At 53.2% G+C, this 25,310-nt stretch overlaps 10 protein-coding genes across 10 annotated transcripts; 5 read left to right on the top strand and 5 right to left on the bottom strand.

Moving 5' to 3' along the window:
* Positions 1-96: 96 nt before the first annotated feature.
* CTAM01_10250 (SH3 domain-containing protein) lies at positions 97-6,381 on the top strand (the record flags this gene model as incomplete). Its single annotated transcript, XM_060526266.1, has 2 exons — positions 97-5,668; positions 5,726-6,381. 2 exons carry the CDS (start codon positions 97-99, stop codon positions 6,379-6,381), a joined length of 6,228 nt encoding a protein of 2,075 aa, XP_060379039.1.
* A 471-nt stretch (positions 6,382-6,852) lies between these two features.
* CTAM01_10249 (glycosyl hydrolase family 71) lies at positions 6,853-8,520 on the bottom strand (the record flags this gene model as incomplete). The annotated part of the gene is made up of 4 exons (XM_060526265.1): positions 6,853-7,488; positions 7,569-7,976; positions 8,040-8,273; positions 8,350-8,520. 4 exons carry the CDS (start codon positions 8,518-8,520, stop codon positions 6,853-6,855), a joined length of 1,449 nt encoding a protein of 482 aa, XP_060379038.1.
* Positions 8,521-10,193: 1,673 nt separating this feature from the next.
* Positions 10,194-12,798, top strand: CTAM01_10248 (uncharacterized protein; the record flags this gene model as incomplete). Its single annotated transcript, XM_060526264.1, has 7 exons — positions 10,194-10,295; positions 10,362-10,410; positions 10,472-11,202; positions 11,274-11,327; positions 11,395-11,519; positions 11,571-11,769; positions 11,839-12,798. The coding sequence occupies 7 exons, from the start codon at positions 10,194-10,196 to the stop codon at positions 12,796-12,798; spliced, it is 2,220 nt and encodes a 739-aa protein (XP_060379037.1).
* Positions 12,799-13,028: 230 nt separating this feature from the next.
* On the bottom strand, positions 13,029-14,558 carry CTAM01_10247 (uncharacterized protein; the record flags this gene model as incomplete). The annotated part of the gene is made up of 1 exon (XM_060526263.1): positions 13,029-14,558. One exon carries the CDS (start codon positions 14,556-14,558, stop codon positions 13,029-13,031), a length of 1,530 nt encoding a protein of 509 aa, XP_060379036.1.
* Positions 14,559-15,394: 836 nt separating this feature from the next.
* Positions 15,395-16,440, top strand: CTAM01_10246 (class II Aldolase and Adducin domain-containing protein; the record flags this gene model as incomplete). The annotated part of the gene is made up of 3 exons (XM_060526262.1): positions 15,395-15,641; positions 15,714-15,971; positions 16,043-16,440. 3 exons carry the CDS (start codon positions 15,395-15,397, stop codon positions 16,438-16,440), a joined length of 903 nt encoding a protein of 300 aa, XP_060379035.1.
* A 212-nt stretch (positions 16,441-16,652) lies between these two features.
* CTAM01_10245 (uncharacterized protein) lies at positions 16,653-17,466 on the bottom strand (the record flags this gene model as incomplete). Its single annotated transcript, XM_060526261.1, has 2 exons — positions 16,653-17,112; positions 17,192-17,466. The coding sequence occupies 2 exons, from the start codon at positions 17,464-17,466 to the stop codon at positions 16,653-16,655; spliced, it is 735 nt and encodes a 244-aa protein (XP_060379034.1).
* Positions 17,467-18,216: 750 nt separating this feature from the next.
* CTAM01_10244 (uncharacterized protein) lies at positions 18,217-19,349 on the top strand (the record flags this gene model as incomplete). Its single annotated transcript, XM_060526260.1, has 2 exons — positions 18,217-18,759; positions 18,828-19,349. 2 exons carry the CDS (start codon positions 18,217-18,219, stop codon positions 19,347-19,349), a joined length of 1,065 nt encoding a protein of 354 aa, XP_060379033.1.
* A 647-nt stretch (positions 19,350-19,996) lies between these two features.
* Positions 19,997-21,840, bottom strand: CTAM01_10243 (uncharacterized protein; the record flags this gene model as incomplete). Its single annotated transcript, XM_060526259.1, has 4 exons — positions 19,997-20,069; positions 20,138-20,483; positions 20,543-21,637; positions 21,702-21,840. The coding sequence occupies 4 exons, from the start codon at positions 21,838-21,840 to the stop codon at positions 19,997-19,999; spliced, it is 1,653 nt and encodes a 550-aa protein (XP_060379032.1).
* Positions 21,841-22,801: 961 nt separating this feature from the next.
* Positions 22,802-23,002, bottom strand: CTAM01_10242 (uncharacterized protein; the record flags this gene model as incomplete). Its single annotated transcript, XM_060526258.1, has 1 exon — positions 22,802-23,002. The coding sequence occupies one exon, from the start codon at positions 23,000-23,002 to the stop codon at positions 22,802-22,804; it is 201 nt and encodes a 66-aa protein (XP_060379031.1).
* A 198-nt stretch (positions 23,003-23,200) lies between these two features.
* Positions 23,201-24,757, top strand: CTAM01_10241 (uncharacterized protein; the record flags this gene model as incomplete). Its single annotated transcript, XM_060526257.1, has 1 exon — positions 23,201-24,757. The coding sequence occupies one exon, from the start codon at positions 23,201-23,203 to the stop codon at positions 24,755-24,757; it is 1,557 nt and encodes a 518-aa protein (XP_060379030.1).
* Between the last annotated feature and the right edge of the window lie 553 nt (positions 24,758-25,310).

Here is a 25,310-nt window from a genome sequence, read left to right as displayed (position 1 = left end):
TTTGTTACAGGTTCATCGGTTTTCGTCCCCATCGTCCTTCATTCTTCCACATACCGACCACATCTTTGCGCACGTCGTCGACGAACCGAGCCTTCAATGCCCTGGCAGCCTCTTCCTCGCATTGCCTTCGCCGTTGCGACATTTCCTTTCGCCGCCTCGGGCCCGGCCGATCTCCCCCTCGAACTAGGCGATGAGCTCTACATCATTGAAGAAACCCCAGATGGCAACTGGTTGCGTGGCTACTTGGTAGCTCCACCCAGTCTGCTGGCCGGACTGACTTCCGTAAAGGGCCAAACACTCGAAGCCCGCGTTTTTAGTGGCATCTTCCCCCGAAGTTGCGTCGAGGTTCGCGAGGTTTTGGGTGAATCTGACGACACGGAAGACCTGAACGATGCTACAAGCGATGATGCTGCTGCCGCTGGCGATGTTCAACTCGGCAGCGACTCGGGAAAGAGCGGATTGACGCCAACAGCTACCGAGAAACCCAAATTGAAAGACGGTCATAAATCTCTAGGAAGCTCACGAGGGTCCAAAGGCTCCAGAATCGAGATCAAGGGACGCAAACCGCTTGGGGAACTACCCAACGGCACTCAGGGTCGACTTTCCATCCCCGTCAAGCGCGATCCTGACGCCCCACGGCCGGCCGCACCCGTACCGATGCTCAAGATTGGCGACGAAACCCCAACATCAGCAGCTGAACCGCTTATTGACGAAATTGCCAGCTGTCTCCGAGAGTGGCATTCCACCAATCTACATGGCCTACTCTTATCTCGCCAATACCCTCGCCTGGAGAAGCTTTCGCAATTGATCCAAACGCTGAATCTTAGCCGACAACAGTTCCTCCACAACGTCCTCACACGACATGAATATGACAAGTTGCGCGAAAAGACAGTCTGGGACCTGGTGCGGGTGAATAAGCTATGTGGAGGGGAGGTCATTGTTCGAGACCCCGCAGACCGGGGACGAGTATTGACGGGCGATGATTCGGTAGTCGACGTTACGAAGCTGCAGTCCGTTATGAGCGTTCTGGATGAGCCACCAGTGCCCACCGTAGAACCGACGGCCCTGCACCACCTGCTTGTTGACGTGAAGGGATTTGCCGGCGCATCAGCCGAGGAGACATCACTGGTAGTTTATCTTGTAGCAAAGCCGGTGGGAGGGCAGCCCGCCGCTCTCACCGAATGCTTCATCATTGACATACCACCCGGGGGAACGATAGGAAGTCTGGCGAAATCGGGTCAAACTAGAACAATATTCGCCGATCTTTCAGCACAAGACATTGGCGACGTTGCATCGGCGGAGACCGAGCTATACCTCGTCGTCAAGGTGCGTTCGAGCCAGCAAGTTATTCCCAGCGGGAAGCCGGACTCTCGTTCTGGCATCAAGTCTCAGGGTGGAGGATATTCCAAAGATCCCACAAAGCCACCTTCTGCGAGTGGCAATAAACCTTCTAGAAGAAGTCTGATGTGGGGGTCCAAGAGTGGGCGCTCAGCCTTCTCCAGAGGAAATGCCACACCGAAGCTTGATTCATTAACAGAACAGCCCGAGGGTCGCCCCCCGACACAGGACGAGAGCCAAGACAGTGCCGCACCTCCCAGCACTGCCGGTTCCAGACAGCGCGGCTCATTCGACGGCGGCTCAGGTTTCCACATGGCCGAACGGACGGTGGGAATTGGTGTTCTGAAACTCAATGCGGTCATGAAGCAGGACGAAGATGTGGAACAGGTCGTGAGCATTTGGTCGCCATCACCAACATTACCGACAGAGAAGCAGGGTCTCCACGAGGAGTGGGATACCCTTATCCGAGACCTCATGGACAGCAAGAGTGGGCATTACGAAAAGTCGCGCCGAACCGAGCGCGTACAGGTGCATCTCAAGTCCTTCAATCACCCGGATGTGGATGCGCTGGTCAAGATGACGCCAACCTTGTTGGCTGGCATTCGCAAAACAAACAAGATGGGCTTCTCTGGCGCGCCTACAAAAGCTAGATCGGACATTTACGTTACTCTCGATACTGCTGCGCTCTCCAAGCAAAATCTGTTGTCCAGATATGCAGGCAACCCCGCCATACTCTCTGGGAGTGTTCATGGGAATAACCTACAGGTTACACTTGAGGTACGGAGAACAGGCGGGGAGAAGATTCCGAACTGCATCTTTTCTTCGTCCAACACCGAAGGAATCACCACGTGGAAGTCTGTGGCTGTTGAGAGGGGGGAGCACTGGAGTCAGACTGTCCGACTTGCTGTTCCACCAGAAGATGTCTTCACTTCGCACATAGTCATGTTTCTATCCGACATGCCGAATGCGCCGTTCGCGGTTGCCCACATGCCACTGTGGAACCAAGAAGCTTTTGTCCGAGACGGAGCACATGCCCTGCTGTTATACAAGACGGATGAATTTACCTCGACGGCTCAAGCTGGCCCGACCGGCAAAGGGGGTTATCTATCACTGCAATGGAGTGCTAGAGGAAACGACGAACACTCTTCCGAGGTAACCGGTCCTCTTGCGCTCCTTCGAGTCGACACATACCTATGCAGCACACGATTTTCCCAGGATCGCATCGTCTTGGGCCTGCTCAAATGGAAAGAGGCTCCCAAGGAGGATATCCCGATGTTACTAAAGCATCTGATCTTCGTTCCCGAAATCGAGGTTGTCAAGCTCCTTAGCGACGTTCTTGATGGTCTCTTCGGCGTCCTGGTGGAACACTCGGGCAACGACGAATACGAAGACCTTGTATTCACTGCACTGGTTAGAGTCCTGGGCATTGTGCATGACAGACGATTCAATCTCGGCCCACTTGTCGACCACTATGCGGAGAACCGCTTCAACTACCCGTTCGCCACGGCCTGTCTCGTGAGATCGTTCACTCGCCTGCTGGAGAAGCCTACCGAGGCCCAGACTTCGAGGAAGCTCCGCTCCACTTTCAAGGTCGTGCGACACATTCTCAAGTTCATCACCCACGCGCGAGGCCAGCAAAAGGCCAAGGAAGCCGGGATAGGCATCACGACTTCGCACTCCACCCCTGGTTTCACTCGGGAATTGAGGAACATCTTCAAAGCTCTTGATTCCATGATGCGTAGCAACGCACCTGTCCTTGTTGGCAGCCAGACGTTAGCTGTTCAACACTTTCACACTTGGTTGCCAGAGTTGACTGGACTCCTGACGACCGAGGAGATTTTGCACATTGCTATCGATTTTCTCGACTCGTGTTCGCTTGTTAAGGGCAAGCTGGTCCTGTACAAGCTTGTGCTCATCATCAACTACTCCAAGCTGGATATATTTTCTCACCCTGAACAAAAGTCAGCTCTCACGGCCAATACCGTCCGATGGATCGCGCCGCACTGGGGTCATAATGAGGACGTCACTGATTCCTGGAAGGAGCAAGTTCGTCTTTGTTGCTCAATCCTTGCCGGTCAGATCGACAACCTCGGCCCTGAGATCCCCGACTACCTACCAAAGATCATTGATTCGTACCTCTCTATCGTGGCCACTTCGAGCAAGCCTCGCAGCCGTCTTTCACTTCTTTTCCCTACTTCATACCCCTTTCCCTCCAAGCCTATTGCGGAGGAGTCTACTTTTGACGAAGCGTTGGTTGAGCTTTCTGCAATTTTGTCGGCAGTTTCGAATTCCCCGAGCGGCATGCAGCTGGAACTAACAGAAGGAGACCTGACTGCCCTCCTCGAGAACACCCTTCGCGTGCATATGAGCATCTTGATGGGCGAGGCATTCCCACACGAATGGCTGAGTGTCTACATATATCACCACAAATCCACGATGAGAACCTTGCAGTATTTGTCCAGCATACTGCTCGAGTCCTTCCTCCCCCACCCCGACGAAGCCGAAAACTTCAATACGGAACTTTGGAAGATGTTCTTCACGACAATGCTGAAGCTTGTTGGGAGCCCATCTCTGGCTCTGGAGACCTTCCCTGAGCAGAAGCGGAGAGCAGTCTGGAAGATTGCTGGCGACGTGCGAGAACATGGCGCTGAACTGCTCAGACGAACTTGGGAGGCCATTGGTTGGGAGACGAGTAGCGACGAGCGTGCACGATATGGCCTATCCAAGATGGGTGGCTACCAGGTTCAATACGTCCCTACCCTTGTTGGCCCCATCGTCGAGCTTTGTCTTAGTGTCCACGAAGGTTTGCGACGCATGGCCGTGGAGGTGTTGCAGACAATGATTGTCAGCGAATGGACCCTGAGCGAAGACTTGTCCGTCATCCAGACCGAGATGATTGACTGCCTCGACCACTACTTCAAGTCCAAGCCCCTGACGGAAAGCATACTGCAGAAGCTGTTCGTCAACGAGGTCCTGGAGAGATTTGCGCCGCTGTCGAGCGTTCCCGACGAGCCTCTCTACGCCGGTATTCGTGACCTGATGGCAACTGTCGACGAGTTCCTGGATCTTCTCGTTGCCGTACACAGCAGCGATAACACGAGCGAAGCATCCCACCTGATCAACCGATTACGCCTGATGGAGTTCCTCCGCGACATGCAGAAGGAGGAAATCTTCATCAGATACGTCCATCAGTTGGCCATTCTTCAGGGCGAGGCGAGGAACCACTGCGAAGCTGGCTTGGCCCTTCGTTTGCACGCTGACCTCTATGACTGGGACCCTACGAAGCAAGTGACTGCTTTGGATGACCCGGAATTCCCCATCCAAACCTCATTCGAGCGCAAGGAACGCATCTACTTCGACATGATCAAGCACTTCGAAGAGGGTGAGGCCTGGACTAGCGCTTTAGCTGCCTACCAGGAACTCCGGATTCAGTACGAGAGCAACGTCTTCGACTTTGTCAAACTGGCCAGAACCGAGCGAGCCATTGCCACGATTTACGAAACTATTTCCAAGAGCGATAAGCTGGTGCCCAAGTATTTCAAAGTGGTATACAAAGGACTGGGCTTCCCCTCTAGCCTCCGTGACAAGGAGTTTGTGTATGAAGGCTCGCCGACCGAGCGCGCCTCTGCCTTCACCGATCGCATGCAGGAGCAGTACCCATCCGCTCAGATCGTCACCGGTGGCGATGTCGACGATGTCGAAGGCCAGTTCCTGGTCGTTTCTGCCATCACACCGCACCGCGATCTGTCACACCAAGTATTCCAGCGTGCTCGCGTTGCCCAAGTAATCCGCGATTACCTGGTATCCGCCCACCCTCAGAGCTTCTCGGTGTCTTCTAAGCGCAGCACATCTGGCCCTGTTCAGGAACACTTTGCGGAGAAGATGGTATTCACCACTGCCGACCCATTCCCGACAATTCTTCGCCGCAGCGAAATCGTGCATACCGAGGAGATCAAACTCAGTGCCCGCCAGACCGGCTTAGAGCGGATTGTAAGGAAGACGCAGGAAATGACAGTGATCGAGAAGCGGATTACCGAGGGCGACGAAGAGAATGCACAGCTGCTCGTCGATGCAGTAAGTGTGTCGGTCAACCCAGATTCGGAAAATAGCGTGGCATGTTATCGTCAATTACTGCCGTCCCGTGCAGAACCCGAGGATGACGAGGACGATGTGCTTCAAGAAGAAGAGGTTGAGCCTGAGCTTGACCCTGAAGACAACGCGATTAAGATGGCGCTCGTAGACCATGCGATCATGATCAAGCGGTGCCTCGCAACCTTTTCTAGAAGTTCCAACGAAATCCTCAACGAAAGGCACGAGGAACTTCAACGATGTAAGTCCTTCTTGCTCATGACCTCTTGCCTAGGCGCTTCATACTAATACGTTACAGACTTTGAAAGCACATTTGCGCCTGAGATTGCCCTCTTCGCTCCTCAGCAGCCATCACGGGAGTCCGCCAATGCTTCGCCGACATACAGGCGGTCGTCACCATCTACCGAACAAGTATCGCCCCAACCGCAGAGCATTGCTGGTGCCATGACGAACGGAGTCGCTGTCGAAGAAGTCTCGACGGTCCAGCCAGTTGCCATCCGCCAAGGGCGTGGCACGCGTCTGAGCTTCTTGGGAGGCCGTAAGAAGGAATCTCCAGTATTGCAACAGACCCCCAGCGACCCTCAAACGACACCGGAAGCTGAGGACACCGTTAGCCACCGCAGCCGAAGCTTCAGTAAGACACAAGACAACGTGACCATTACAAGCAACGCCAACCGTCGCAGCAGCTTCTTCCGAGCTCCGTCCAGCGACATACCGCGGGTTCTAGGCAGTAACGATGCCACCAGCGAATGGGTCACGGACTCGGGCGGACGGCGCAGTTCAGACGCGGGAACGAACTTGACAGAGAAGGAGCGGGAGTACAAGGACGAACGACCTGTGGACGCACTTGGCATCGTCAAGCGTGGAAGCGTCAGAAAGAGGCTCAGCATGCTGAAACTTGGTAAGAAGTCTGCTAAGGGGAACGGTACCATGGTCAGCGTGCACGAGGAGTAGGACTTCACGGCAGCAGCCGAGCAGCTCGGTTACATGAACAAGACGACGGGTGAATGGCAATACCCGGTCTCATGATGATGCCACAAGTGTAGGGGAGCGTCTGCTTGGTTCCCAGGGGCAGGTTCAAGGCCGTCACGGGGTGCTTCTCCGTGATCGCATTCAAGATGTCTATACTTTTTTCACTGGCTTTTTGCGATTTGTACAGACGGGGAGCGGTTGGCGGGATGGTGTTCTGGATATGTATCTGTAGGATCCCCCCTCATCTGCAAGGCTGCAAGGCGACACAGCGCCGCAGATGCAGCTCATTTTTTTCAGGTTCTGGTTGTGAATAATACCTGGTCTCACACTAAGTGTGATTAAAAACCCAAACTACTCTGAACAACAAATATGCGTCTTACTGTGCTGTGTCAAACACCACAGGTTCTCATCTCTAGCGTTTATCCTGGTTATCTATGGTCTATATCATCGCGACTAACCCAAATACGCAACAGCATGTGTTTCCACATGAGATTCGGCGGCGCCAACCCAAGCGTTCCAATTATTCATTCCTCCATGATGGCACTCCGTTGTTATAGGCCGCCCCTGCACCTGAGCCGCAACGTCCCCGCCGCGGTGCACAGTCACGACAACCTCGCCAGTCCGACCATTAAACGGCGCACTACCGTGATACACGCCCACGCCACCACGCGCAGGAGTCCCATCATCCTCGTCCCAGCGGGCCTCCTCGGCGACGCCGCCCACGCTCACGGTAACCTGCGCGGGACCCGTCAGCAGCGCCGAGAAGACGATTTTATCCTCCATGATCTCGGACGGGTGGAAGAGCTCCTGGCCGTGGGAGGAGGTGTTGCCCGTCGTGCCGCCGGCGTCGCCTGCGTGGGCCGGGTGGAGGCGGTACCAGGTTACGAGGCCCTCGCGGCGGACGGTGGCGGTGCCGTATTTGTAGAGGTCGACGAGGAAGGGGAGGAGGAGGCGCCAGCCGTTGTGGGGCATGTCGCGGACGTAGTTGAAGGGGGCTTGGCCGTATTCGAAGGCGCCGAATTGTTTCTCGTGGAGGGGGCCTATGTAGTGCGATTCTCCAAAGTCGTTCCAGGTGAGCTGTTGTGTTGTCTGTGGTCAATGTCATGCTCCCCAAAAGTGGGTTTCGTGTGTGTGTGTGTGTGTGTGTGTGTGTGTGTGTGTGAACTCACAATCTGCACATACTCGGGCCTCATGGCCAAAATCTCATTCCATCGATCGTTCCACAGGTCATCACCCTTCCACGCCCAGTTCTTGTTCCAGGTGGGCAGGTTGGTGTAGAACCAAGGGGAGACGGCGACCATGTAAGGGCGGTGCGGGCCGAGGGCGTGGCGGTACGATGCGTCGAGCCCCTCGTCCATCTTGCGCGCGTTGCCGTGGGGCCAGGCGGCCCAGCTGAAGAGGCCGTCGGTGACGCCCGTCTTGAGGGCGTTGTCGGCGCCGATGGAGGAGAAGGAGGGGATGAAGAAGCAGTTCGTCGCGGCCTTGATCTCGTGCCAGTCGGCTGCGTTGCCGACGCCTTCGAAAGTTGAGACGATGGGCTGATGGCCGCGTTTGAAGTAGGCTGGTGAGGGGCCGAACTTTTGGGAGGAGGGTTAGTATCTCGGACTTTTGATTGAAGGTTCGGGGAGATTGAGACTCACTCTGCTGACGATTTCGATGACGCGCTCCTTGGGCCATGCTCCTGCTCCTTCGTAATCGAAGGATAAGAGGAGCTTGAAACCCGTCTGCTCGGCGGCGGCGAAGACGTCGGGGAGCCTCACGATGGCTTCTTCGTGGATGCCAAAGTTTAGGACAAAGGCGTCAATGTGCGCCTGCTGGGCTAGGCCAATGTCGACTTTGTACTCGTCCACGGTGTACTCGCAGGTATTGCTCAGCTGTTGATGTGTGTCAGTTTCATGTTTGCATCTCATAGTGTGGTGTTGAGGAGGCCTCCGTGAGGACCTGACGAACCATGAAATGAGCGAATACCGCTCTCTCGAACCCCTGATGCGGCGGTTGAGGGGGATAGTACTGCTGTTGATGTTGCGGCGGCGGCTGCTGCTGTTGGGGCTCATCGTCGCCGGTGATGGAGGCGATTTCTGCCTCGATCTTTTGCTTTGCTTCTCTGAAGAATTTCCTCATGATTTATCTAGTGCATGTATGTGTTGCGGTTTTGGTGTTTTGGGGAGAGTGAGTTGAGCCCCCACGTCAAACTCACTCACTTTCAGGAGTGACGCGTGCGCCCGCTGCATCTACGAATACAGAAGCTCCAGTTAAATGACACGTGTGGTGGGATGGCGAAAGCTTTCAGACTTGGCGAACGATAGCTGCCATTTGCTGCCCCATTTCTGCGTAGCCGAGGGCTTAGCAGCATCCCGAGTTATCCGGACGATTGATCATGGGGGTTTTGCTACGCTTGGATGAAGTTATCGGTGGTCTTTCTCTCGACGTTGGACGATGGTGTTGTGTAACTAAAACATGCCGCTGCGATGTTATGCTGCAGGTTATTAAGTACTTACTTACAGTGCGTTCCGCAGGTGTTGTTTAGCGGGTTTAAAGTGCTAACCTTGAAGGCAGCGGGTGAATCTGTTTGGATAAAGTAGTGGTTACTATTTTTATCGCTGCTCAACGCGGGCCAGGGAACATGGCTCGGCGCAACCGATCGGAATGTAGGTATTACATACAGGCTGGTCGGAAAACCAAAGAAGAAAGAAAGGAAAGACACATTGGATTGTTTCTCGGACTGGTTCTTAGTTCCCTTCTCGGAACCATGCATGTCATTGAATCAACCAAGATAGAAAGTCAAGTAGAAATGTATGTCTTTCCTCTGTAAACCCGGTTCTTTTCTGCCTTTGTGTTGTCGACATAAAGAGCTAGTCCTATGCTTGCTGGATGGAGAAAAGAAGGGGAAAAGTGAGTGAGCCAGTACCTGACCATCGATTGATGCTTAGGTAGTTGAGTTCTGGCGATAAATGATGTGTCGGGTAGTAAATAGTGGCAAAACCAAAAGGAAATGTCCCTAGCAAGGCTCGAACTTGCGACCTTTGGATATCTCTAGATGATCTAGAGTCATATGTATGGATATGAGACCAACGCTCTACCGACTGAGCCATAGAGACTGTGGAAGTTGAAAGTTCCAAAGCGTGAGTTGACTAAGACCTGTAGCGGTGGATCCTGTGGGTCAAGTCTTCGTTGCAAGCACAATTGATTCCACCTTCTGTCATTGTGTGGATGGCCTCAATGATATATAGTACATGCACGCAAGGCAAACACGGGAGGAACAACAATATGGTTCGCCTATTGTTGGCTGAACTTTCAAACATCGGTCATATGCTTCCACTCATAACAAACCAGCTTGGCTAGCTGAACTCCTCCGATGCCGGAAAGCAGACAATCCCGGCCGAACTCGACGTCCATCTCCGTGCACTAACAGGTGTACTTACAACGCAGAACATCGCACTTCAGGGGAGACCAGGAACTTTCCGAACAGACGACCAGTGCTAACTCGTTCCCACCAGTCTCCGCACGAGATAACGGTAGCGCGGCCCTCCGGCACACCCCGCCTCCGTGCCCCCCTATTATTGTCCGAGCCAACAACTATGCGGAAATCGAGTGCTGACACATACGGCAAACGTACCCCAGACTTTCCCGGACGACAGGTCTCCATGCTCGTTTACATGCTTTCAAACCGTTGCGATATCTGACTCTCAAAGTCTCCACTGTGCAGATCGGCGGTTCCGCGCCGTTGGGCATTTCCTCTCGTTTTCCATTTCGTCTAGAACACGCTGGTCTTCTTTTCCCCTCCTCCCTTCACAATGAGTGGCCAAAGAACCGGCAGCACCCATCAGGCCAAACGCCCGCGACTCGGCGAGCGCACCATGTTGGCCTGCATCGGCTGCAAGCAAAAGAAGCTCAAGGTAACATTCAACTGTCTTCTAGTAGATCTGCAAAAGACACAACCGAGCTGACTGACTCGTTCATAGTGCGACGGACAAAGTCCCAAGTGCCAGAACTGCGTGAGGACTGGACGAGGTAAGGTCCAATAGCAACATGAGACGGCATAATGAACTTCATCTAATGTGGAAAAAACCAGACTGCCTGGTAGAAGACCCCGGCACCGGCTTACATCGCCCGCGCGACTACATGAAGTCGCTGGAGGCCCGCGTTGCCTATCTCGAAGGTCTCTTACAGCAGGCCCGGCCCGAGGTCGCTCTCGATCACTTTGGTGCCAATCACGAGGGTGGTGGCAGTCGTGGTCGTGAAGCAAACCAAAACGCCGCCGCCGCCTCGCACAACGGCGGTCCCACGCAAGCAATGCCCATCATGCACATGCCATCTGCCCTCGCCCCGAACCTCCAGGCTCAGCCTTCATCATTCGAAGACGTGGACTTCTCGCGGGCATTACGTGCGCCTTCTCCAGATGTTGACGACCATCATGTCGATACCTTGTCGTCAGAGGTTGCGTTGCTCTGTCTAAGCGCGGCCGGCCGAGAGCCGCATTACTTTGGTCCTTCTTCCGCTGTTTCCTTTTCGCGCATCGTCAGCGCGACCATGGGCCTTGCCAGCACTGGCGGGAGCTCGCAGCATAGCCATGCAGGCCGGGGGAAGGATATCAATCCGGAAGTTGTCCGAGAGGTTCCGTTGAGGTTACCGTCGCCGATACTGAGGGCAAACTTGTCAGAAGCGTACTTTAACAACATACATCCCCAGTACCCATTTCTGCATAAGCCGACGTTCCGGATTTGGGAAGAGACATGTCTAAAGGCGAGTCTCGACGGAGATCTGAGCAGTGTCAACGGATCAACACTTTTCTTCGTGTTAATGGTAAGCCGGACCTTTGGAGAGCTCGTGACATGGCTGTGAGGAGATCGGCAGTGCTCTAATACGACTTTCAGGTATATTCAATAGGGTCTTTAGTCCTTGGTCAAAACCATTATGATGCTGCTGAGGTATGCTCTACTCTTTCGTGGAGTTGGCGTATTATGCGACGAAGAATATTGACGCAGGAGTCGGCAGGCTTACTATCCAATGGCCTTGGATCACATCTCGGCAGTCTTGGACCTTGACAGCCTAGAGTCCATCCAGGCAATACTAGCCTGTGCTGTGTATTCTATCAGATCACCTGTTGGTGTAAGTCTATGGTAAGTCAAGCGTCTACTTGAAATTATGATGCCGGTTTGACAGTCTCTTAGGAAAGTCTCTGGTATGGCTATACGCCATTGTATCGAGCTCGGCTACCACCGAAGTGCCGAGAGATATCACAGAAATACAGATGCTTTGACTAAGGAAATGTCCAAGAGGTGTTTCTGGGTCGCGTATGACATTGACAGAGTCGTTGCGTTTACACTAGGCCGCCCAGTTGGTATTCCGGATGATTCTATCGATGTTGAGGTGAGGCTTTTCCTCTCTTCGTATCTCTCGCGATAGCCTCTGGTTATAAAATACTAACGAGGAGCGCAGTTACCACTGGATATCGATGATGAGAATGTGACTTCGGGAGGACTCTTGTCAGCCTCACGAACATCCAATACAGACCCGCCGACACTCATGACCGGCTTCATCCACGCTATCAAACTAAGACGTCTGTGGACGAAGATCAGCGACAACCTATACCCCCCCACGACTCGACATTGCGGCTGCGGAAATACAGCTACAATAGAGAGTCTCCGCCATGAACTAGAGGAGTGGCGTGCAAAAACTCCCGATCAGCTAAACTACTCAAGGGCGCACCCACTGTCAGTCTTCACCTCTCGCTCCTGGTTCCAACTCGCTTACGACCACTCGATCCTATTGCTATACCGCCACTACATGATGGGAGGATCATCCGCAGCAAACCAGTCTACGGCGGACAACACAGGTCACGGAGGAAACCTCAACGACAACGAAGCCACGGAGCGGGTGCTGGAAGAGTGCGCGGTGCGCGCGAGGGAGATGTGCATGCTCTACCGCCGCGTTTACCAGTCCTCCTCGGTCCAGTTTACCTGGGGCAGCCTGCACATCCTCTTCCTGGGCGGGCTGACGTATCTCTACTGCCTATGGCGCTCCAAGCGCGTCCGGGACTCGACGAGGCAGGCTGATGTGGTGACGACGTGTATGGCGTGCACCACCGTTCTTATTATCATTGCCGAGCGTTGGAACCTGGCGACGTCGTACCGGGATATGTTTGAGGCGCTGTCGCAGAGGACGATCAGTATGGTTTGTAATGATGGGCAGAAACCGGCGGCGGCGGCGGCGCCGAGTGGTAATACTTCGTTACCTGCGATTGAGTCGGGTCCGGTAGCGGGAGATATGCATGCCGCTTTTGGTGGTGGTGCGGCGCCGTCGATGCAGGATTGGATTATGGGATTGGACGACTTGTCGATTCCGCAAGAGTCGGAGTGGCTGGTGCAAGAGTTGCTTCAAGGTGTTCGAGATTATTAGCAGTTGTTGCCGACACGTCGGAACAGATGCCATGAATTACGATGAACGAGGATGGTATTATAATTAGGGGCGCCGAGATACACCGGCTGAGCGAAATGAGGCTAACAAGCTTGCAACAAATATCATCAATCTCTCCAATCATTGTGATGAAATGCAAGCCAAACATCCTGGCAGAACAAAAAGCATGAGCAAATTCTCTACGTGTCTACTTGGAATCCTGCTCCCAGGCATTAGTAAAGCCGTGGAATCATGTCCATACTCAAACCAAGCTCTTCCGCGCAGGTATGCAAGCTCTTCATCTGCGCTTGCGCATACAAGTCGTTTGCGTTGAGGATACCTCTCCCCAAAGCCTTCTCGTAGCCATCTACATCGGGTCGCGTCGACTCATCCTCTCCTATCGTAGGTTTGCTTGGGCTAGCCCCGGCCTGGATATTCGACTGGAAGATGCCGGCAGCCGAAAAGGGTAAGAAGTCTTCGTACGTGATGGGCACCGCTTCGAGCACACCCTCGGAGACGAGCCGATCCAAGAGAGAAGCCGGGTCTGCTGTATCGATATTTTCCAAGCTGTGCAGCTTCTCTTTGGCGTTTTCTGCGCATCGATAGTCCGAGTAAACGAGCCCTTGCCGCCGCAGCTCGTCCCAGTTATCGGGGAACTTTTCAAAGACCTTTACAAATGTCTCGTCCACCAACTTCGCATCAGAAGATTCCCCCTCTTTCTGTACTATTGCCATTGCTTCCTCCAATAGTTCGTCATAGAGCTTTCTGCCTGCAGGCGTAACAGCAGCTCCCCTCTCCTCAATCTCACCAAACCGAGCCTTATGGAAACCATCCACAAACTCGTCTCTTCCCGAAATAGCAAAGCGAATACCCTCCTGTAGCGCAAGGAAACTCGTCTGACGCAACAAGATTGGGCACTTGCGCACCGGCGGGCCCTCGATACGGCTCTTAACAGCCATACCCGCGGCAAGCATGGCCGCTTGCGCGGCATTGATATCCAGGGCTCTCGGCGTGAGGTGGTTAATGTGCGACGAGCGGAAACACGCGATATCCGCCAAGATGGGATGCTCGCTCCGTAAGAGGGCATACTCTTCGTGCGTAGCCGCCGCGAGGGGCTGCCAGCTAAACGTGCGAATCGCCTCCACCACGAACCGCTCCCCTTGCTCTGGTGTCAGGCGACCGTCCTGACACGTCTCAGCTATGCTTAGAAGCTCCAACAGGGCATCACTAAAGATATCGCGCTTTGCAAGGAGGTTTAAGGCAACGGCTCGCGCCGAGCCAGACTTGAGCAGCTCGGGCCGGAGGAGCGTTGTGAAGACGCGAAAGGGGTTGCGTTCCAGGGAGTGCGGCGACGTCGGGCGGAAGCAGGTCGCGTGCATGGGCAGGCCGGCCACGGAGAGGTCGTAGTAGCCGACGGGGTGCATGCCGAGGAGGGCGAAGATGCGGCGGACGGTGTGGAGCTCTTGCGGGGTGCCGAGGCGGATTGCGCCGTGCCGTTCGAGGGCTAGGCGCTCGATGCTGGCTTCCATTGTTGCGGAGCTCGAGCCGTGTCCGAGGCCGTGGCGTTGCTTGGACTGGGCATCTCTGTTGATGGTTTGGACGATTTGGATGAGGTCGCCGTAGAGGGGCACCTCGGCCTTGTACATGGCGGACATTGCGAGCGCAAAGGTCGTTCGGAGGGTGTCGGCGTCGACGTAGTTGGCGTCGGGTCCCGGATGGCCCGGAGGACCTGACCGGTGCGTGGATAGAAGGCTGGTAGACATGATGGTGTTGGTTTGTGAATCAGTTGTTGTTCAAAGACCAAGAAGATCCCTTGATGAGGATGGCTGAGTAGGAAGAGATCAAGATAAGAGTGATGCGATAAGGTTGATGTTCGGGTATAGTAGGAAGATAAGTAAGGCTTAGATAGAACTAGCCTGTAGTAGAGAGTTATAATTTAGAGGCAAACTTCTAGATACCATGGATTATTAAACATCAAGGAAATCTAGTAACCAACAATCATCTGTGCGCATAGTCGAGTTGGGTCACACGATGACTTCGGGGGAAAACGCTGGCATAGAGTTAGGCCTCATGGTTCTTCCCGAGAGCATTACGAAAACAATTAGTCTGACCAGCAAACCTTCCTACTGTGAGATGAGTTACTAACAGCCGTCAGATGACTTACTCTAGCAAGCATGACCAAGGTCATCGACTACGTCGTCCGGCTTACGCCGGAGACTACTGCTAAGATGTCACTGCGATCCGTTTGGTGGCTTCGGATATGGGGCGGTGGAGGCGCCGGCAGCTCGCCATCTTGCCGAAAGGTGGATCGGAAGCAAGGAGCGGCCTTAGTCGGGCATGAACCGTCCCCAACCGCCAGGGTCGGAGGTTTCCGAGTGATGGCGACATTGCTGTTGTGCTTATCCGCTCTTCTCCATCACATGCGGAGTAACCGCCATTTGGTATTCCACTGAGCGCTCACTTACTCGACTTTCTCATTCTTTCAAGGTCACATCGCGAGAGGACGAGGGTTTGATAAGAAGACACAGCCGAGGAAAACCACCTCCCCTTCTTTGAAGGCACATTGCAGTTGAGAGCGTTACCTACCACATCGCCCACCATGTCAACCACCACAACCGTTACGGCATCCACACCCGCACAAGCACCACCGGCGCCGACGCCGCTCGGTTCGGCGCTGGACTCGGGCAAGGCGGGTAGCGGCAAGGTCAAGCGCCTACACCAGATCCCGGTTCCCGAATCCAAAGAAGCCGCCCGAAAATGGCAGCTGGAACAGATGGCAGCCGCGTTTCGCATCTTTGCCAAGTTGGGCTTTTCTGATGGAAGCAGTGGGCACATCAGTCTACGAGGTATGCTTTCTTCCCTTTTCCTCTTTACTATCAATACAAACAGGCGAGGAATATGCTGAGAATTCCTGTAAGACCCCATCAGACCGGACACGTTCTGGATCAACCCGTATGGAGTGCATTTTGGCGTGCTAAAGGTGTCGGACATGGTTCACATCGATGAGGATGGCAACCGCATTGGCGGTGCAGACAAGCCGGTGAATACCGCCGGCTTCACCATTCACTCCGTTCTCCACAAGAGAAGGCCGGATATCAACGCCGCCTGCCACATGCACAGCCCCTACGGCCGGGCGTGGAGTACTTTCGGACGTCCGATCGACATGCTTAACCAAGGTAAGCCACAACTCCCAACCTCATCGTGCACTACTATGGAGGGATGCAGTTCTAATTATGCCATCAAAAAGACTCATGCATGTTCTATAACGACCTATCTGTCTACGAAGGATTCGGTGGCGTCGTACTGGCAAAGGAAGAGGGCGAGCATATCGCCGAAGCCCTCGGCCCCACCAACAAGAACATTATCCTCCAAAACCACGGACTACTCACCGCCGGTGGGACGGTGGCTGAGGCAGCTGCGTTCTTCATCGCGCTTGAACGTTGTTGCCAGGCTCAGTTCCTTGTTGAGCAGGCTGTTGCTCCTGGAACCAACGGTGCTGCCGGTGGACTGAAGAAGACGTTTGTCGGCGAAGAGGAGGCGCAGTACACAAAGGATGGCACGGGTACACCGGAAATCATGTACATGCAGTTTGTACCAGAGTATCAGTTGATTCTGAAGGAGTCAGGAGGCGACTTTTTATTATGAGACTGCATGTGGACAGAGGTGTTTAGTAAACACGGGAGAGAAGAAAAGTCAATATCCATTCGCACTTACAATAGTGTGGTGATTACTGGAGAACTATTCATTTACACTAGGGTAAACTTAGAGATGCCAAGCTGAAACGGACTCGGCTGTGATCCAATTGCGTTCATAGAGTCATCATAAAGGCTTCGACTCTGACATCATTGCAGATGTTGCTAACCATGCCAATAAACTGGCGTTGGTCTCACTAACCCAGAGTAAAACCACTGACCCATGGTGTACACATCATAAACAGGAATCTTGCCATCTAGTGCTCTGAATATTGCCTCCGAGAAAGGGGGCATATTGGTGCATTCAAGTACTAGAATCCTGATGTCAGGCCGACTAGCAACAAAGCTTTTGGCAACGGCGACGAGCTCTGCCTCAATGTCTGCATGGACATAAGGGGCGCCCCTCCCAATTGTGCCCCTCAAATGACCGTCGGGAGGCACTCCGCGGATAACTACCTTGGAAAGTGCCTGTTCGGGCACAAAGCTTGCAAGGTGCTGAGAGCCTAGTCTTGACTCATCATAAGTGAGAACTCCCACACTCTTGCCAGGCGGAAGCAGAGGTAGTATTGAGGGCAGTTGGGCTAGCGACGACGTGGCGATCGGGATGGGCAACCTTGCGGTGAGTCTAACATATTCACAAATCAGACTTTGGGTTCCTCCTTAGAGTTGAGTTAATGGCAAATGATGTTTGGCATTATACTCACTCGGCTTGGGCTAGTGCAAGGAACCCGCAACTAGTGATGATGCCTACGCAACCTCTAGCCGCTAAACGCAGACCCGCATCCACAAAACGGTCTATGAATGTAGGGTCATAGCTAGAAGACGTGACGACCTGCGAAACTGTTGACCCTTCTGCCATTTCACGGATGAGAGGAAACGGCCAGGTGCGCTCGTTGTAGGGATCGCCCGGTGGTCGGTGTATATCCACCTCTATGGCAATGAAACCAAGCGGTGAGAGACTTTGTGTAGCTTGAGCCATGTTGAAGTATAATCTCAGTACTCGGAAGTTCACGTGGTTGACGAGCTCTTCGGATAGTTTTCGTTCTAGTGACAAAAGCGCCTTTCTTTAAGCAGACGCCGCGTCTGAGACTGCCGAAGAAAGGCTCTTGAGTTACCGATGCTTATTAGAACCATCAGCAACTACATGGACATCATCGATAACAGTTGGTTCACCCATGGGGGGTTTTTTGATATGCTCTCCAAACGATCAGCCGAACAATCACCCAATTGTAAGTGGTTTGTGGTTACCCCGCAGTTCGTACGTACACTGATCAACTTGAAGGAGAGAAAGTTGTCGAGACAAAAAAAACCAAGGTCTCCCCGGATTCGGGTCCTCCCGAGTGGGGTCCCCTGCGGTTCGGGAGAATCCGACCACTGTAGAAACCCCTCCGTGATTCGGATCCGCACCGGAAAAAAGCCGGGCGTAAGGGTTGAGTTGATTTGTCGGCGGAATGTGATAGCTGATGTATTTCTGTTTGTCACTGACGGGCAACAATTCCGGTAATTGTGGGATGATTCGGGCACCTTTTCAATGTTATTTCAAAAGCAGCCGGCGATGTTGCGGCTAAATGACATGTCTTTTTCAGTCGGCTGCTTGTCTGACACCCTGCGTATTTCTTTCTCCTGACATCCATATACCCCGCGATTACTATTGAATTATATCCAACAGCCTGCTATCATACCACAACCCTTGCTCTGTCGTTGAGAAGAAGACATTTTGCACACAATCATGGCACCAGCTCGGACAGATGACTTGGGCTCAAGGAAGCCCCGAGTCGTGGCACTCGGCACTCCAAAATATGTCGGCGACGACTACCTCGCCGACTTCAAGACCGAGTTCGACTATTCCGTTCTCGAAGCAACAGACCGCAAGGAAACAATAGCCATGCTGCCAGAGGATATCGAGAAGAACGGTCCCATCGATGCCTTCATCATCCGCATGGGCACACCGCCGTACGAGCCGTTCGACAAGGGTCTCTTAAGCGCTCTAGCACCCAACTGCAAAATCATCACGTCCGCTAGTGCCGGGTACAACGAGTTCGACGTGGAGTGGATGGCCTCGGAGGGCATCTGGTTCTGCAATACAGTCGACGCCGTGGCCGAGGCAACGGCGGATATGGCTCTGTTTTTGACGCTCGCTGTTCTGCGCAATACGAGCAATGCAGAGAAGAGCGCCAAGGCCGGCACCTGGAGAGCGGTTCCAGGGCTTGTTCCTGGGAGAGATCCGTCCGGCTTGACTATGGGTATTGTCGGGATGGGGGCTATTGGCAAAGTATGTTCTGGCCCATCGCATCAAGATTGCATTGTAGAGTTGCCAAGCTAATCTGAGTAATCGCGCAGTACCTCGCAAAGAAAGCAGCCGTCTTCAACCTCAAGATCAGATACCACAACCGCCACCAGCTTCCCGCGGAAGATGAAGCAAAGTACAACGCGGTATACTCCCCAACACTAGAGGACCTTCTCGGCAAGTCCGATATCGTGTCACTCAACTGCCCGCTCAACGACCAGACGACTGGTCTGATCGGACCCGCGGAGTTTGCCGCAATGAAGGACGGCGTATTCATCGTCAACACTGCTCGCGGGCCCGTCATCAACGAGGCAGCGCTCAAGGACGCTCTGGACTCTGGCAAGGTGGCGCGCGCTGGCCTCGATGTTTTCTGCGACGAGCCCAAGCCAGACATGGCCTTGGTTCAACACGATAACGTGATTGCGCAACCTCATCTTGGTGGCCTCACAGACATGGCTTTTCAGAAGGCTGAGAGGGAGTGTTTTGAGAATATTCGGGCTTTATTCAAGAGTGGGAAGCCTAATTCTCCTGTTATCGACATCCATGATAGAAAGGCAAAGGCTTTGGCGAAGTGAGCTAACAAACCTAACAAAAATTCCTAGTTAGAGGTTAGCTAGGATCTGAAGGAAATCATGGATAGCGTAGAGCGTCAGCGCCGTAGACTTTCGAGAGCGGTCCGCAGACATCTGCAGCGACTCAAGAATGCTTCAAACAGATCTAATGTCACAAACTTACCTCACAACTTCATAAGATGACAGCAGAAAGAGTCCAATATCTTCGCTCGACAAGCTGCGTGAACGTGAGCTCAAATAGAACAGAACACACTTGCTATAGTACATTGTCTCCTGACCAGCAATCTCAATAAGACTGATTCATCTTTCTTCCTGTCTACACTGGCATGCACAAGGTCCTAACTTAGAGGAATAATACACGAGCAAGCTGACTGCAATCATACAGACCGCACTGCCCTAGAGAATGCACACATCTCCGACGGGGTGAAGACACGAGTTGAACCGAACACATTCTCGATTCATAAATGCTATCCGGCTTCTTCTAGGAGTACAGACCACGGCTCAAACATTGAGTTATCAATTCAAGCCTACTAATGTAAGATATAGTAATTATGAAAAGCTTTCACCCCTCTAAACGAAGCAATTTGACGATGGCTTCCTCGCGCCTGGTATGATTGTTCCTCCAAGCGTGGCAGTATCAACGCATCTGATTAGACCTTTTGGCTGACCGCACGTGCGCCATTCTTCTCAATGCTAGACTCGGGCTCGCTGTTTTGATCGCTTCTACATATATGCATGTTAGCCTCTGGCTTTGCGCTCAAGATTTACGACTTGAGGGTACTGACACTGACTCTTGAGCGTCGATGATTGCCTCTTGCTCCCGAGCTTGTTGCTTCAGTTGCTTAGCCCTGCGACTGACGTTCCACCATGGTCCCTTGAAGAGCTCGTCTAGTTGCTCCAAGCTCTGGAGAGATGTTTCAGGAACAACGCAGTAGACGTAGATTAACGACAGAAAACACCATCCCGCAAAGAAGATGAAGGCACCCCAGTTATGAGTCTGGCTGAGCAGCGAAGGCATACCCTTGTTGACGCCGAAGAAAAAGAGCCAGTGGAAAAACTGTGAAAAGGCGCTGCCGAAGGAGCGGAGATGGTTGGGCCACAGCTCTGCACCGAAGACATAAGGTAGAACGAGGAGGCCTGCACAAGTATTAGCATGTTGCTTTATTCGACCTGTCACATATCATTGATCTACTCACCGACAGCGTATCCGAATCCGTGAATGAAAACAGCGGCGATAGCAGCTTCGCTAGATCCCGGTGCAACATTACCCTCCTGGCGATACTTGATGAAGACACCAATGTACAGATCAGAAATCATCTGGATAGTGATACCCGTGAACAGACTGCGACGGCGGCCGAGGGCATCGATGAAGAAAAAACTGGCAATCAGAGTGAAGAAGAATTTGGCCATGCTGTACATGCCGCTGAGGAACAAGCTACGGGCAGTGCCACCACCAAGTCCCAGCATGCTCAGGATGGGTACGAGGTAAGACGTGACGCTGTTTGCTCCGGAAAGTTGGGCGAGAGCGTACGACAGAACGGCCTGTTGCACACGACGCAGGTTTGAGGGGACCAAGAAGGCATCCTTCACCAGCACGACGAAGCCGGGGTTGCGTCCAAACTTCTCTTCCTCTTTGGAGATCTGGTCCTTGATGTCTTCGATCTCGGTTGCCACCCGGGGGTGATCCACCGGCAGCCCTCGGAGAGCCGTCAGATTTTGGATCGCCTCATCGTCCCGTCTGGCAATGAACAACCAGCGTGGACTTTCATAGAGCAGGAAGCTTGCCGCGATGAGGATGGCCATAACGATAGTCGGAGAGAAGAAGACGATCTGATACTGAAGCCTGCCGACAGCGACATGGATGAAGCAGGCGTAGACGATGAAGACCGACACAGTCAAGGAAAGCAGCATGGCAACGCTAAACCAGACAGCCAGGAGACCACGGATCTCTGTAGGGGCAATCTCGACGATACTGACAGGTCCAGTGACTGTGAGGGCACCAATACCCATGCCGGAGATGATGCGAGCAAAGTAGAGTGCACCGATGTTACCCATCGACACGGTTGCGATGATTTGTCCGATGATCCAGATGGTCATGTAGAGGCGATAGGACCACATTCTCCCGATGCGATCATTGAGGAAGAATGACAAGCCGGCGCCGATGCCAGCTCCAATGTAGACGAAAGAGATGAAGTTGGAGACTTGAGTAGGGTTCGTGGCCGATGTGATTCCAAAGTCTTTCTGGAAACCGGGAAGGGACGGCACCACCGAGGAGGAGCCTTGATCCCATGCTATGTTGACCGGTCAGCCGGTCCATCTTGGAAATGCCAATGATGGTGAACGGAGTATTCTTACTGATGGGGATGCCACTCGTGGCATAGAGGGCAGCGGTGAGCAAGAGCTTTCGGTTCGAGATGAGTTCTCGAGGCGACTCCCTGATTGCCGTGATGTACTTGGCGAAGGTCGACTCCGTGAAGACTTGCTTGACACCCATCTTACAGAGGACGACGCGTTGTCCTTCTTGAGTCCGAGTAATGATCCGGCAAATCGGCACCGTCTGTATGGTTGGCACGAGAACTCGACCGCGTTGTATAGGTAGTGAGCAGATGAAACCTTTGGCGACAAGTGAGTAATTAGATGAACCAAAGGAGTCGTGTGTTTTGTCGATGGGTCCTGCGATATATCATCGGACAGGGAGATTGCCCAATCGGTATCTATATGTCAACCTGTTTGCATATTTGTTGGCTCGTTATGCATCAGCTGGACGTTATCAAAGCCAAGATGCGAAAGAGAGACGTTCGGTCTGGCTCAACCCCTACCCTACCCTGCCTCGAGCATGCCTCGCTTGCTGACCAAAGAGTCCCAATCGGCAGGGTCGTCGTCTGTGCAAGCTCAAGATCCGGGGTAGATACCTCTGACGGGGGTTTCCAGTCCATTCGTCCCTACGGCGCATGACCAAGAATCCCTTTGAGATAGGATTCTTCCTCGAACCCCCCTTCAGCGTAACCCGTATCAGGCTAAGGTAGGTTGACAGTCACCGGCTCTGATGGGACTTGCAGTAGCTTGCCAACCACAGCCCTGGATCGTTATCCGGGACAATCCGGGCAAGGGTGTCCATGTCTGCGGCACACTGCGAAATGACGAGAGCGGGGTCGTAGAGCGACACAGACTAGGACGTTATCAGCTGCCGGGACCGGACCCAAGACCGCGCGGTGGGTGGAGGGCCCGTGGGGCACCCGGCACGAGAGTGCTCCGTTAAGGGAGGATGTATCTTTGATAGTGACGGCGACTGGGGGATGGACTTATCTAATTGGATTGGTTGCGGAGTTGTTGATATCAATTTGAGTGTTTATGGTCTTGCTCCCTGCTAAGTCGCCAATCATTGCCAATGTGGTTTTATTCACACAGTCACAAGTCACCAGCCTCTCACAAACTTCGACGTGTTGTTGAATCCTTTAGTTAACACTATTGCTCCTCAATCCAGGCGTCGCAGGGACTTTAGCTCCCGCACTTTCTTCTAGCTCCGACCCGGCCAGCAGCGTTGCCACGGCGTTTACCGAATAATCATACCATACGACCTGTCGGCACTCGACTAGTTTGCTCGATCCAAGAGAAAAAGGCCGTTCAACGCCGTTCCAGGAAGCTGGTGTTCCCATCTTTCGCCTGTCGACCCCTCGTCGCCGAAAGTTTAGCAGCACGCTACTGAAGTACGAACAATCCTTTCGGACTCCTCTCCGAAACCTGGCCAGAGCTTCTGGAACGTCTTGGGGCCAAAACTCCCGAGAATAGCTTCTGCATTTTTTCTTCAACTCTGCTCAGCTATACCGGTGCATGCAGTAGCGCAGCCAGAAACCATGGCACGCTCACCTAACAAGGACGATGCGGTCATCATCGTCGGGGCCGGCATCTTTGGTCTCAGCACCGCGTTGCACCTGTCTCGCCGGGGATACAAGAACGTCACCGTCTATGACAAACAGCCCTACCACGAAAGTCTGTACTCGTATTTTAAAGGCGCCGATGGAGCCTCTGCAGGTAAGAAACTTTATCACTCTTCTAGTGCTGCTGGCAGAAGGCTAATGGACGATCCAGACATGAACAAAATCATCAGATCTGCTTATGGCGCACAAACGGAGTACCAAGGGTTGACCATTGAGGCGCTAGAGGGCTGGACCGCTTGGAACGAGGAGCTGGCAAGCGGGAAGACAGTCCCACCCGGCCTAACCACCAACGACCGCGTATTTGTCAATAACGGCAACCTGTCACTCTCAGACTCAGCAACCTTGCCGCAATTCGAGCAGGACACCGTTGACAACATGGAGGCAGCAGGGCATCGAAATACTCAACTGATCACCATTGATGAGAAACATCAAAAGATCGCTGCTGAAAAAGAATGGTCGTTCGGAATGGACCCGTTCCGACGTTTGCAAAGAGGTCTCAATGCGGCCGGCGTTCTCGACACGACGGGAGGCATGGCCGTGGCTGACAAGGCCTGTCGTTTTGCGCTGCATAAGGCAGGAAGCCAAGGCGTCAAGTTTGTGTTAGATTCGCAAGCTGGTGCCCTTGTCTCGTTGATTTACGAGGGGAAGAAGGTTGTCGGGATCAACACCCGAGACGGCAAGGAGCACTATGCGAAGCTGACTATTCTGGCGTGTGGTGGCTGGACACCTTCTTTACTCCCAGCCATGGACGGTCTGTGTGAGACGACGGCAGGATCGGTGGTGCTGCTCAAAATACCCCGTGAATCGCCGTTGTTTACTCGTTTCGCACCCGAAAACTTCCCAACCTTCACTTACAAGGTGAGGGACGGCGCTGAAGGTGGTCTGTACGGGTTTCCTAGGGATGAGAATGGCTGGCTGAAGATCGGCTATCGCGGAACCAAATTCACAAACCCAGTCAAGCAAGCTGACGGCAAGGAACGCAGCGTACCCGTAACACGGTGGTCGAGTGCATCGGCGCCTGGCGATCCTAAAGAAGCGACTAATGAGCGCCTGACGACGATTCCCCAGCAAGCTCTGAAAGTTTTGCGCTTATTCTTGGCAGAGAATCTCCCGGAGCTAGGCGCCGAAGGCATCGATATTTCTTTCACTAGAGTGTGTTGGTATACGGACAGCTACGATAATCATTTTGTGATTGACCATGTCCCCGACACCGAGGAGTCACTTATGGTTGCGACTGGCGGGAGTGGGCACGCGTTCAAGTATCTTCCCAACATTGGTAAATGGGTCGTAGATGCGGTGGAAAAGAAGGGCCAAGACCAGATTCCACCAAAGCTTTGGAAGTGGAGACAGATTGGGAAGCAGGAGGAGCCGTATAATGTCTTAATGGAAGGAAGCAAAGGCCCGACAGCTCTCGGCAACGTGCCTTTGGCGGCCGAGATCGAGGTATCTGGCAGTGTCAAATCTAGGTTGTAGAATTGAGGCTAGGTCTCGACATATGTTGAATCCCAAGATGCTACTAAGGTACCATCAATCACTTTACCATCCAACTATACATAGACCGAGATTCCGGGTTTTCTCCTGCGATTTGACTTTTGATTCAGCCCTAACGTCGATGTCTAGCTACTTTGGCTGTAGAACGGGAGATTTCCAGGTTTGTGCGACTCTTAGCTGAGGTTCGGCTATAATGACCGTAGCGTCGGATGTGCTCCCCGAATACTTATTAAGAAAACACGCGCCGTCCAACTATCTTGTACCCTCTTCCACCGTATGCTATAGTCTACTGCAAAGAAGATTTGGTCCGGCTTCTTCGGGCTGTCCGTCCTGCATGAGCTACATTAGTCCAATTCACCAGATCTTGCTGCAAATCAGATGCATCTAGACAACGCGCAAAACACATGGCCTTTGTATAAACCTCAGTTGGAAGTATCTATCTATTATTGCTTTTTACAAATTGACGAACGTCTTCCAAAAAGCCCACGTCCGCGTAAAGAATTACCCGCGAATCACGCTGAGCCTCCTAAGCTGT

Source organism: Colletotrichum tamarilloi, assembly GCF_030869305.1.
Source record: "Colletotrichum tamarilloi strain Tom-12 chromosome Unknown Scaffold_46.1, whole genome shotgun sequence".
Classification (NCBI taxonomy): Eukaryota; Fungi; Ascomycota; class Sordariomycetes; order Glomerellales; family Glomerellaceae; genus Colletotrichum; species Colletotrichum tamarilloi.
Note: the sequence above shows the minus strand (reverse complement) of the source record. Positions and strands in the feature narration are given on the sequence as shown.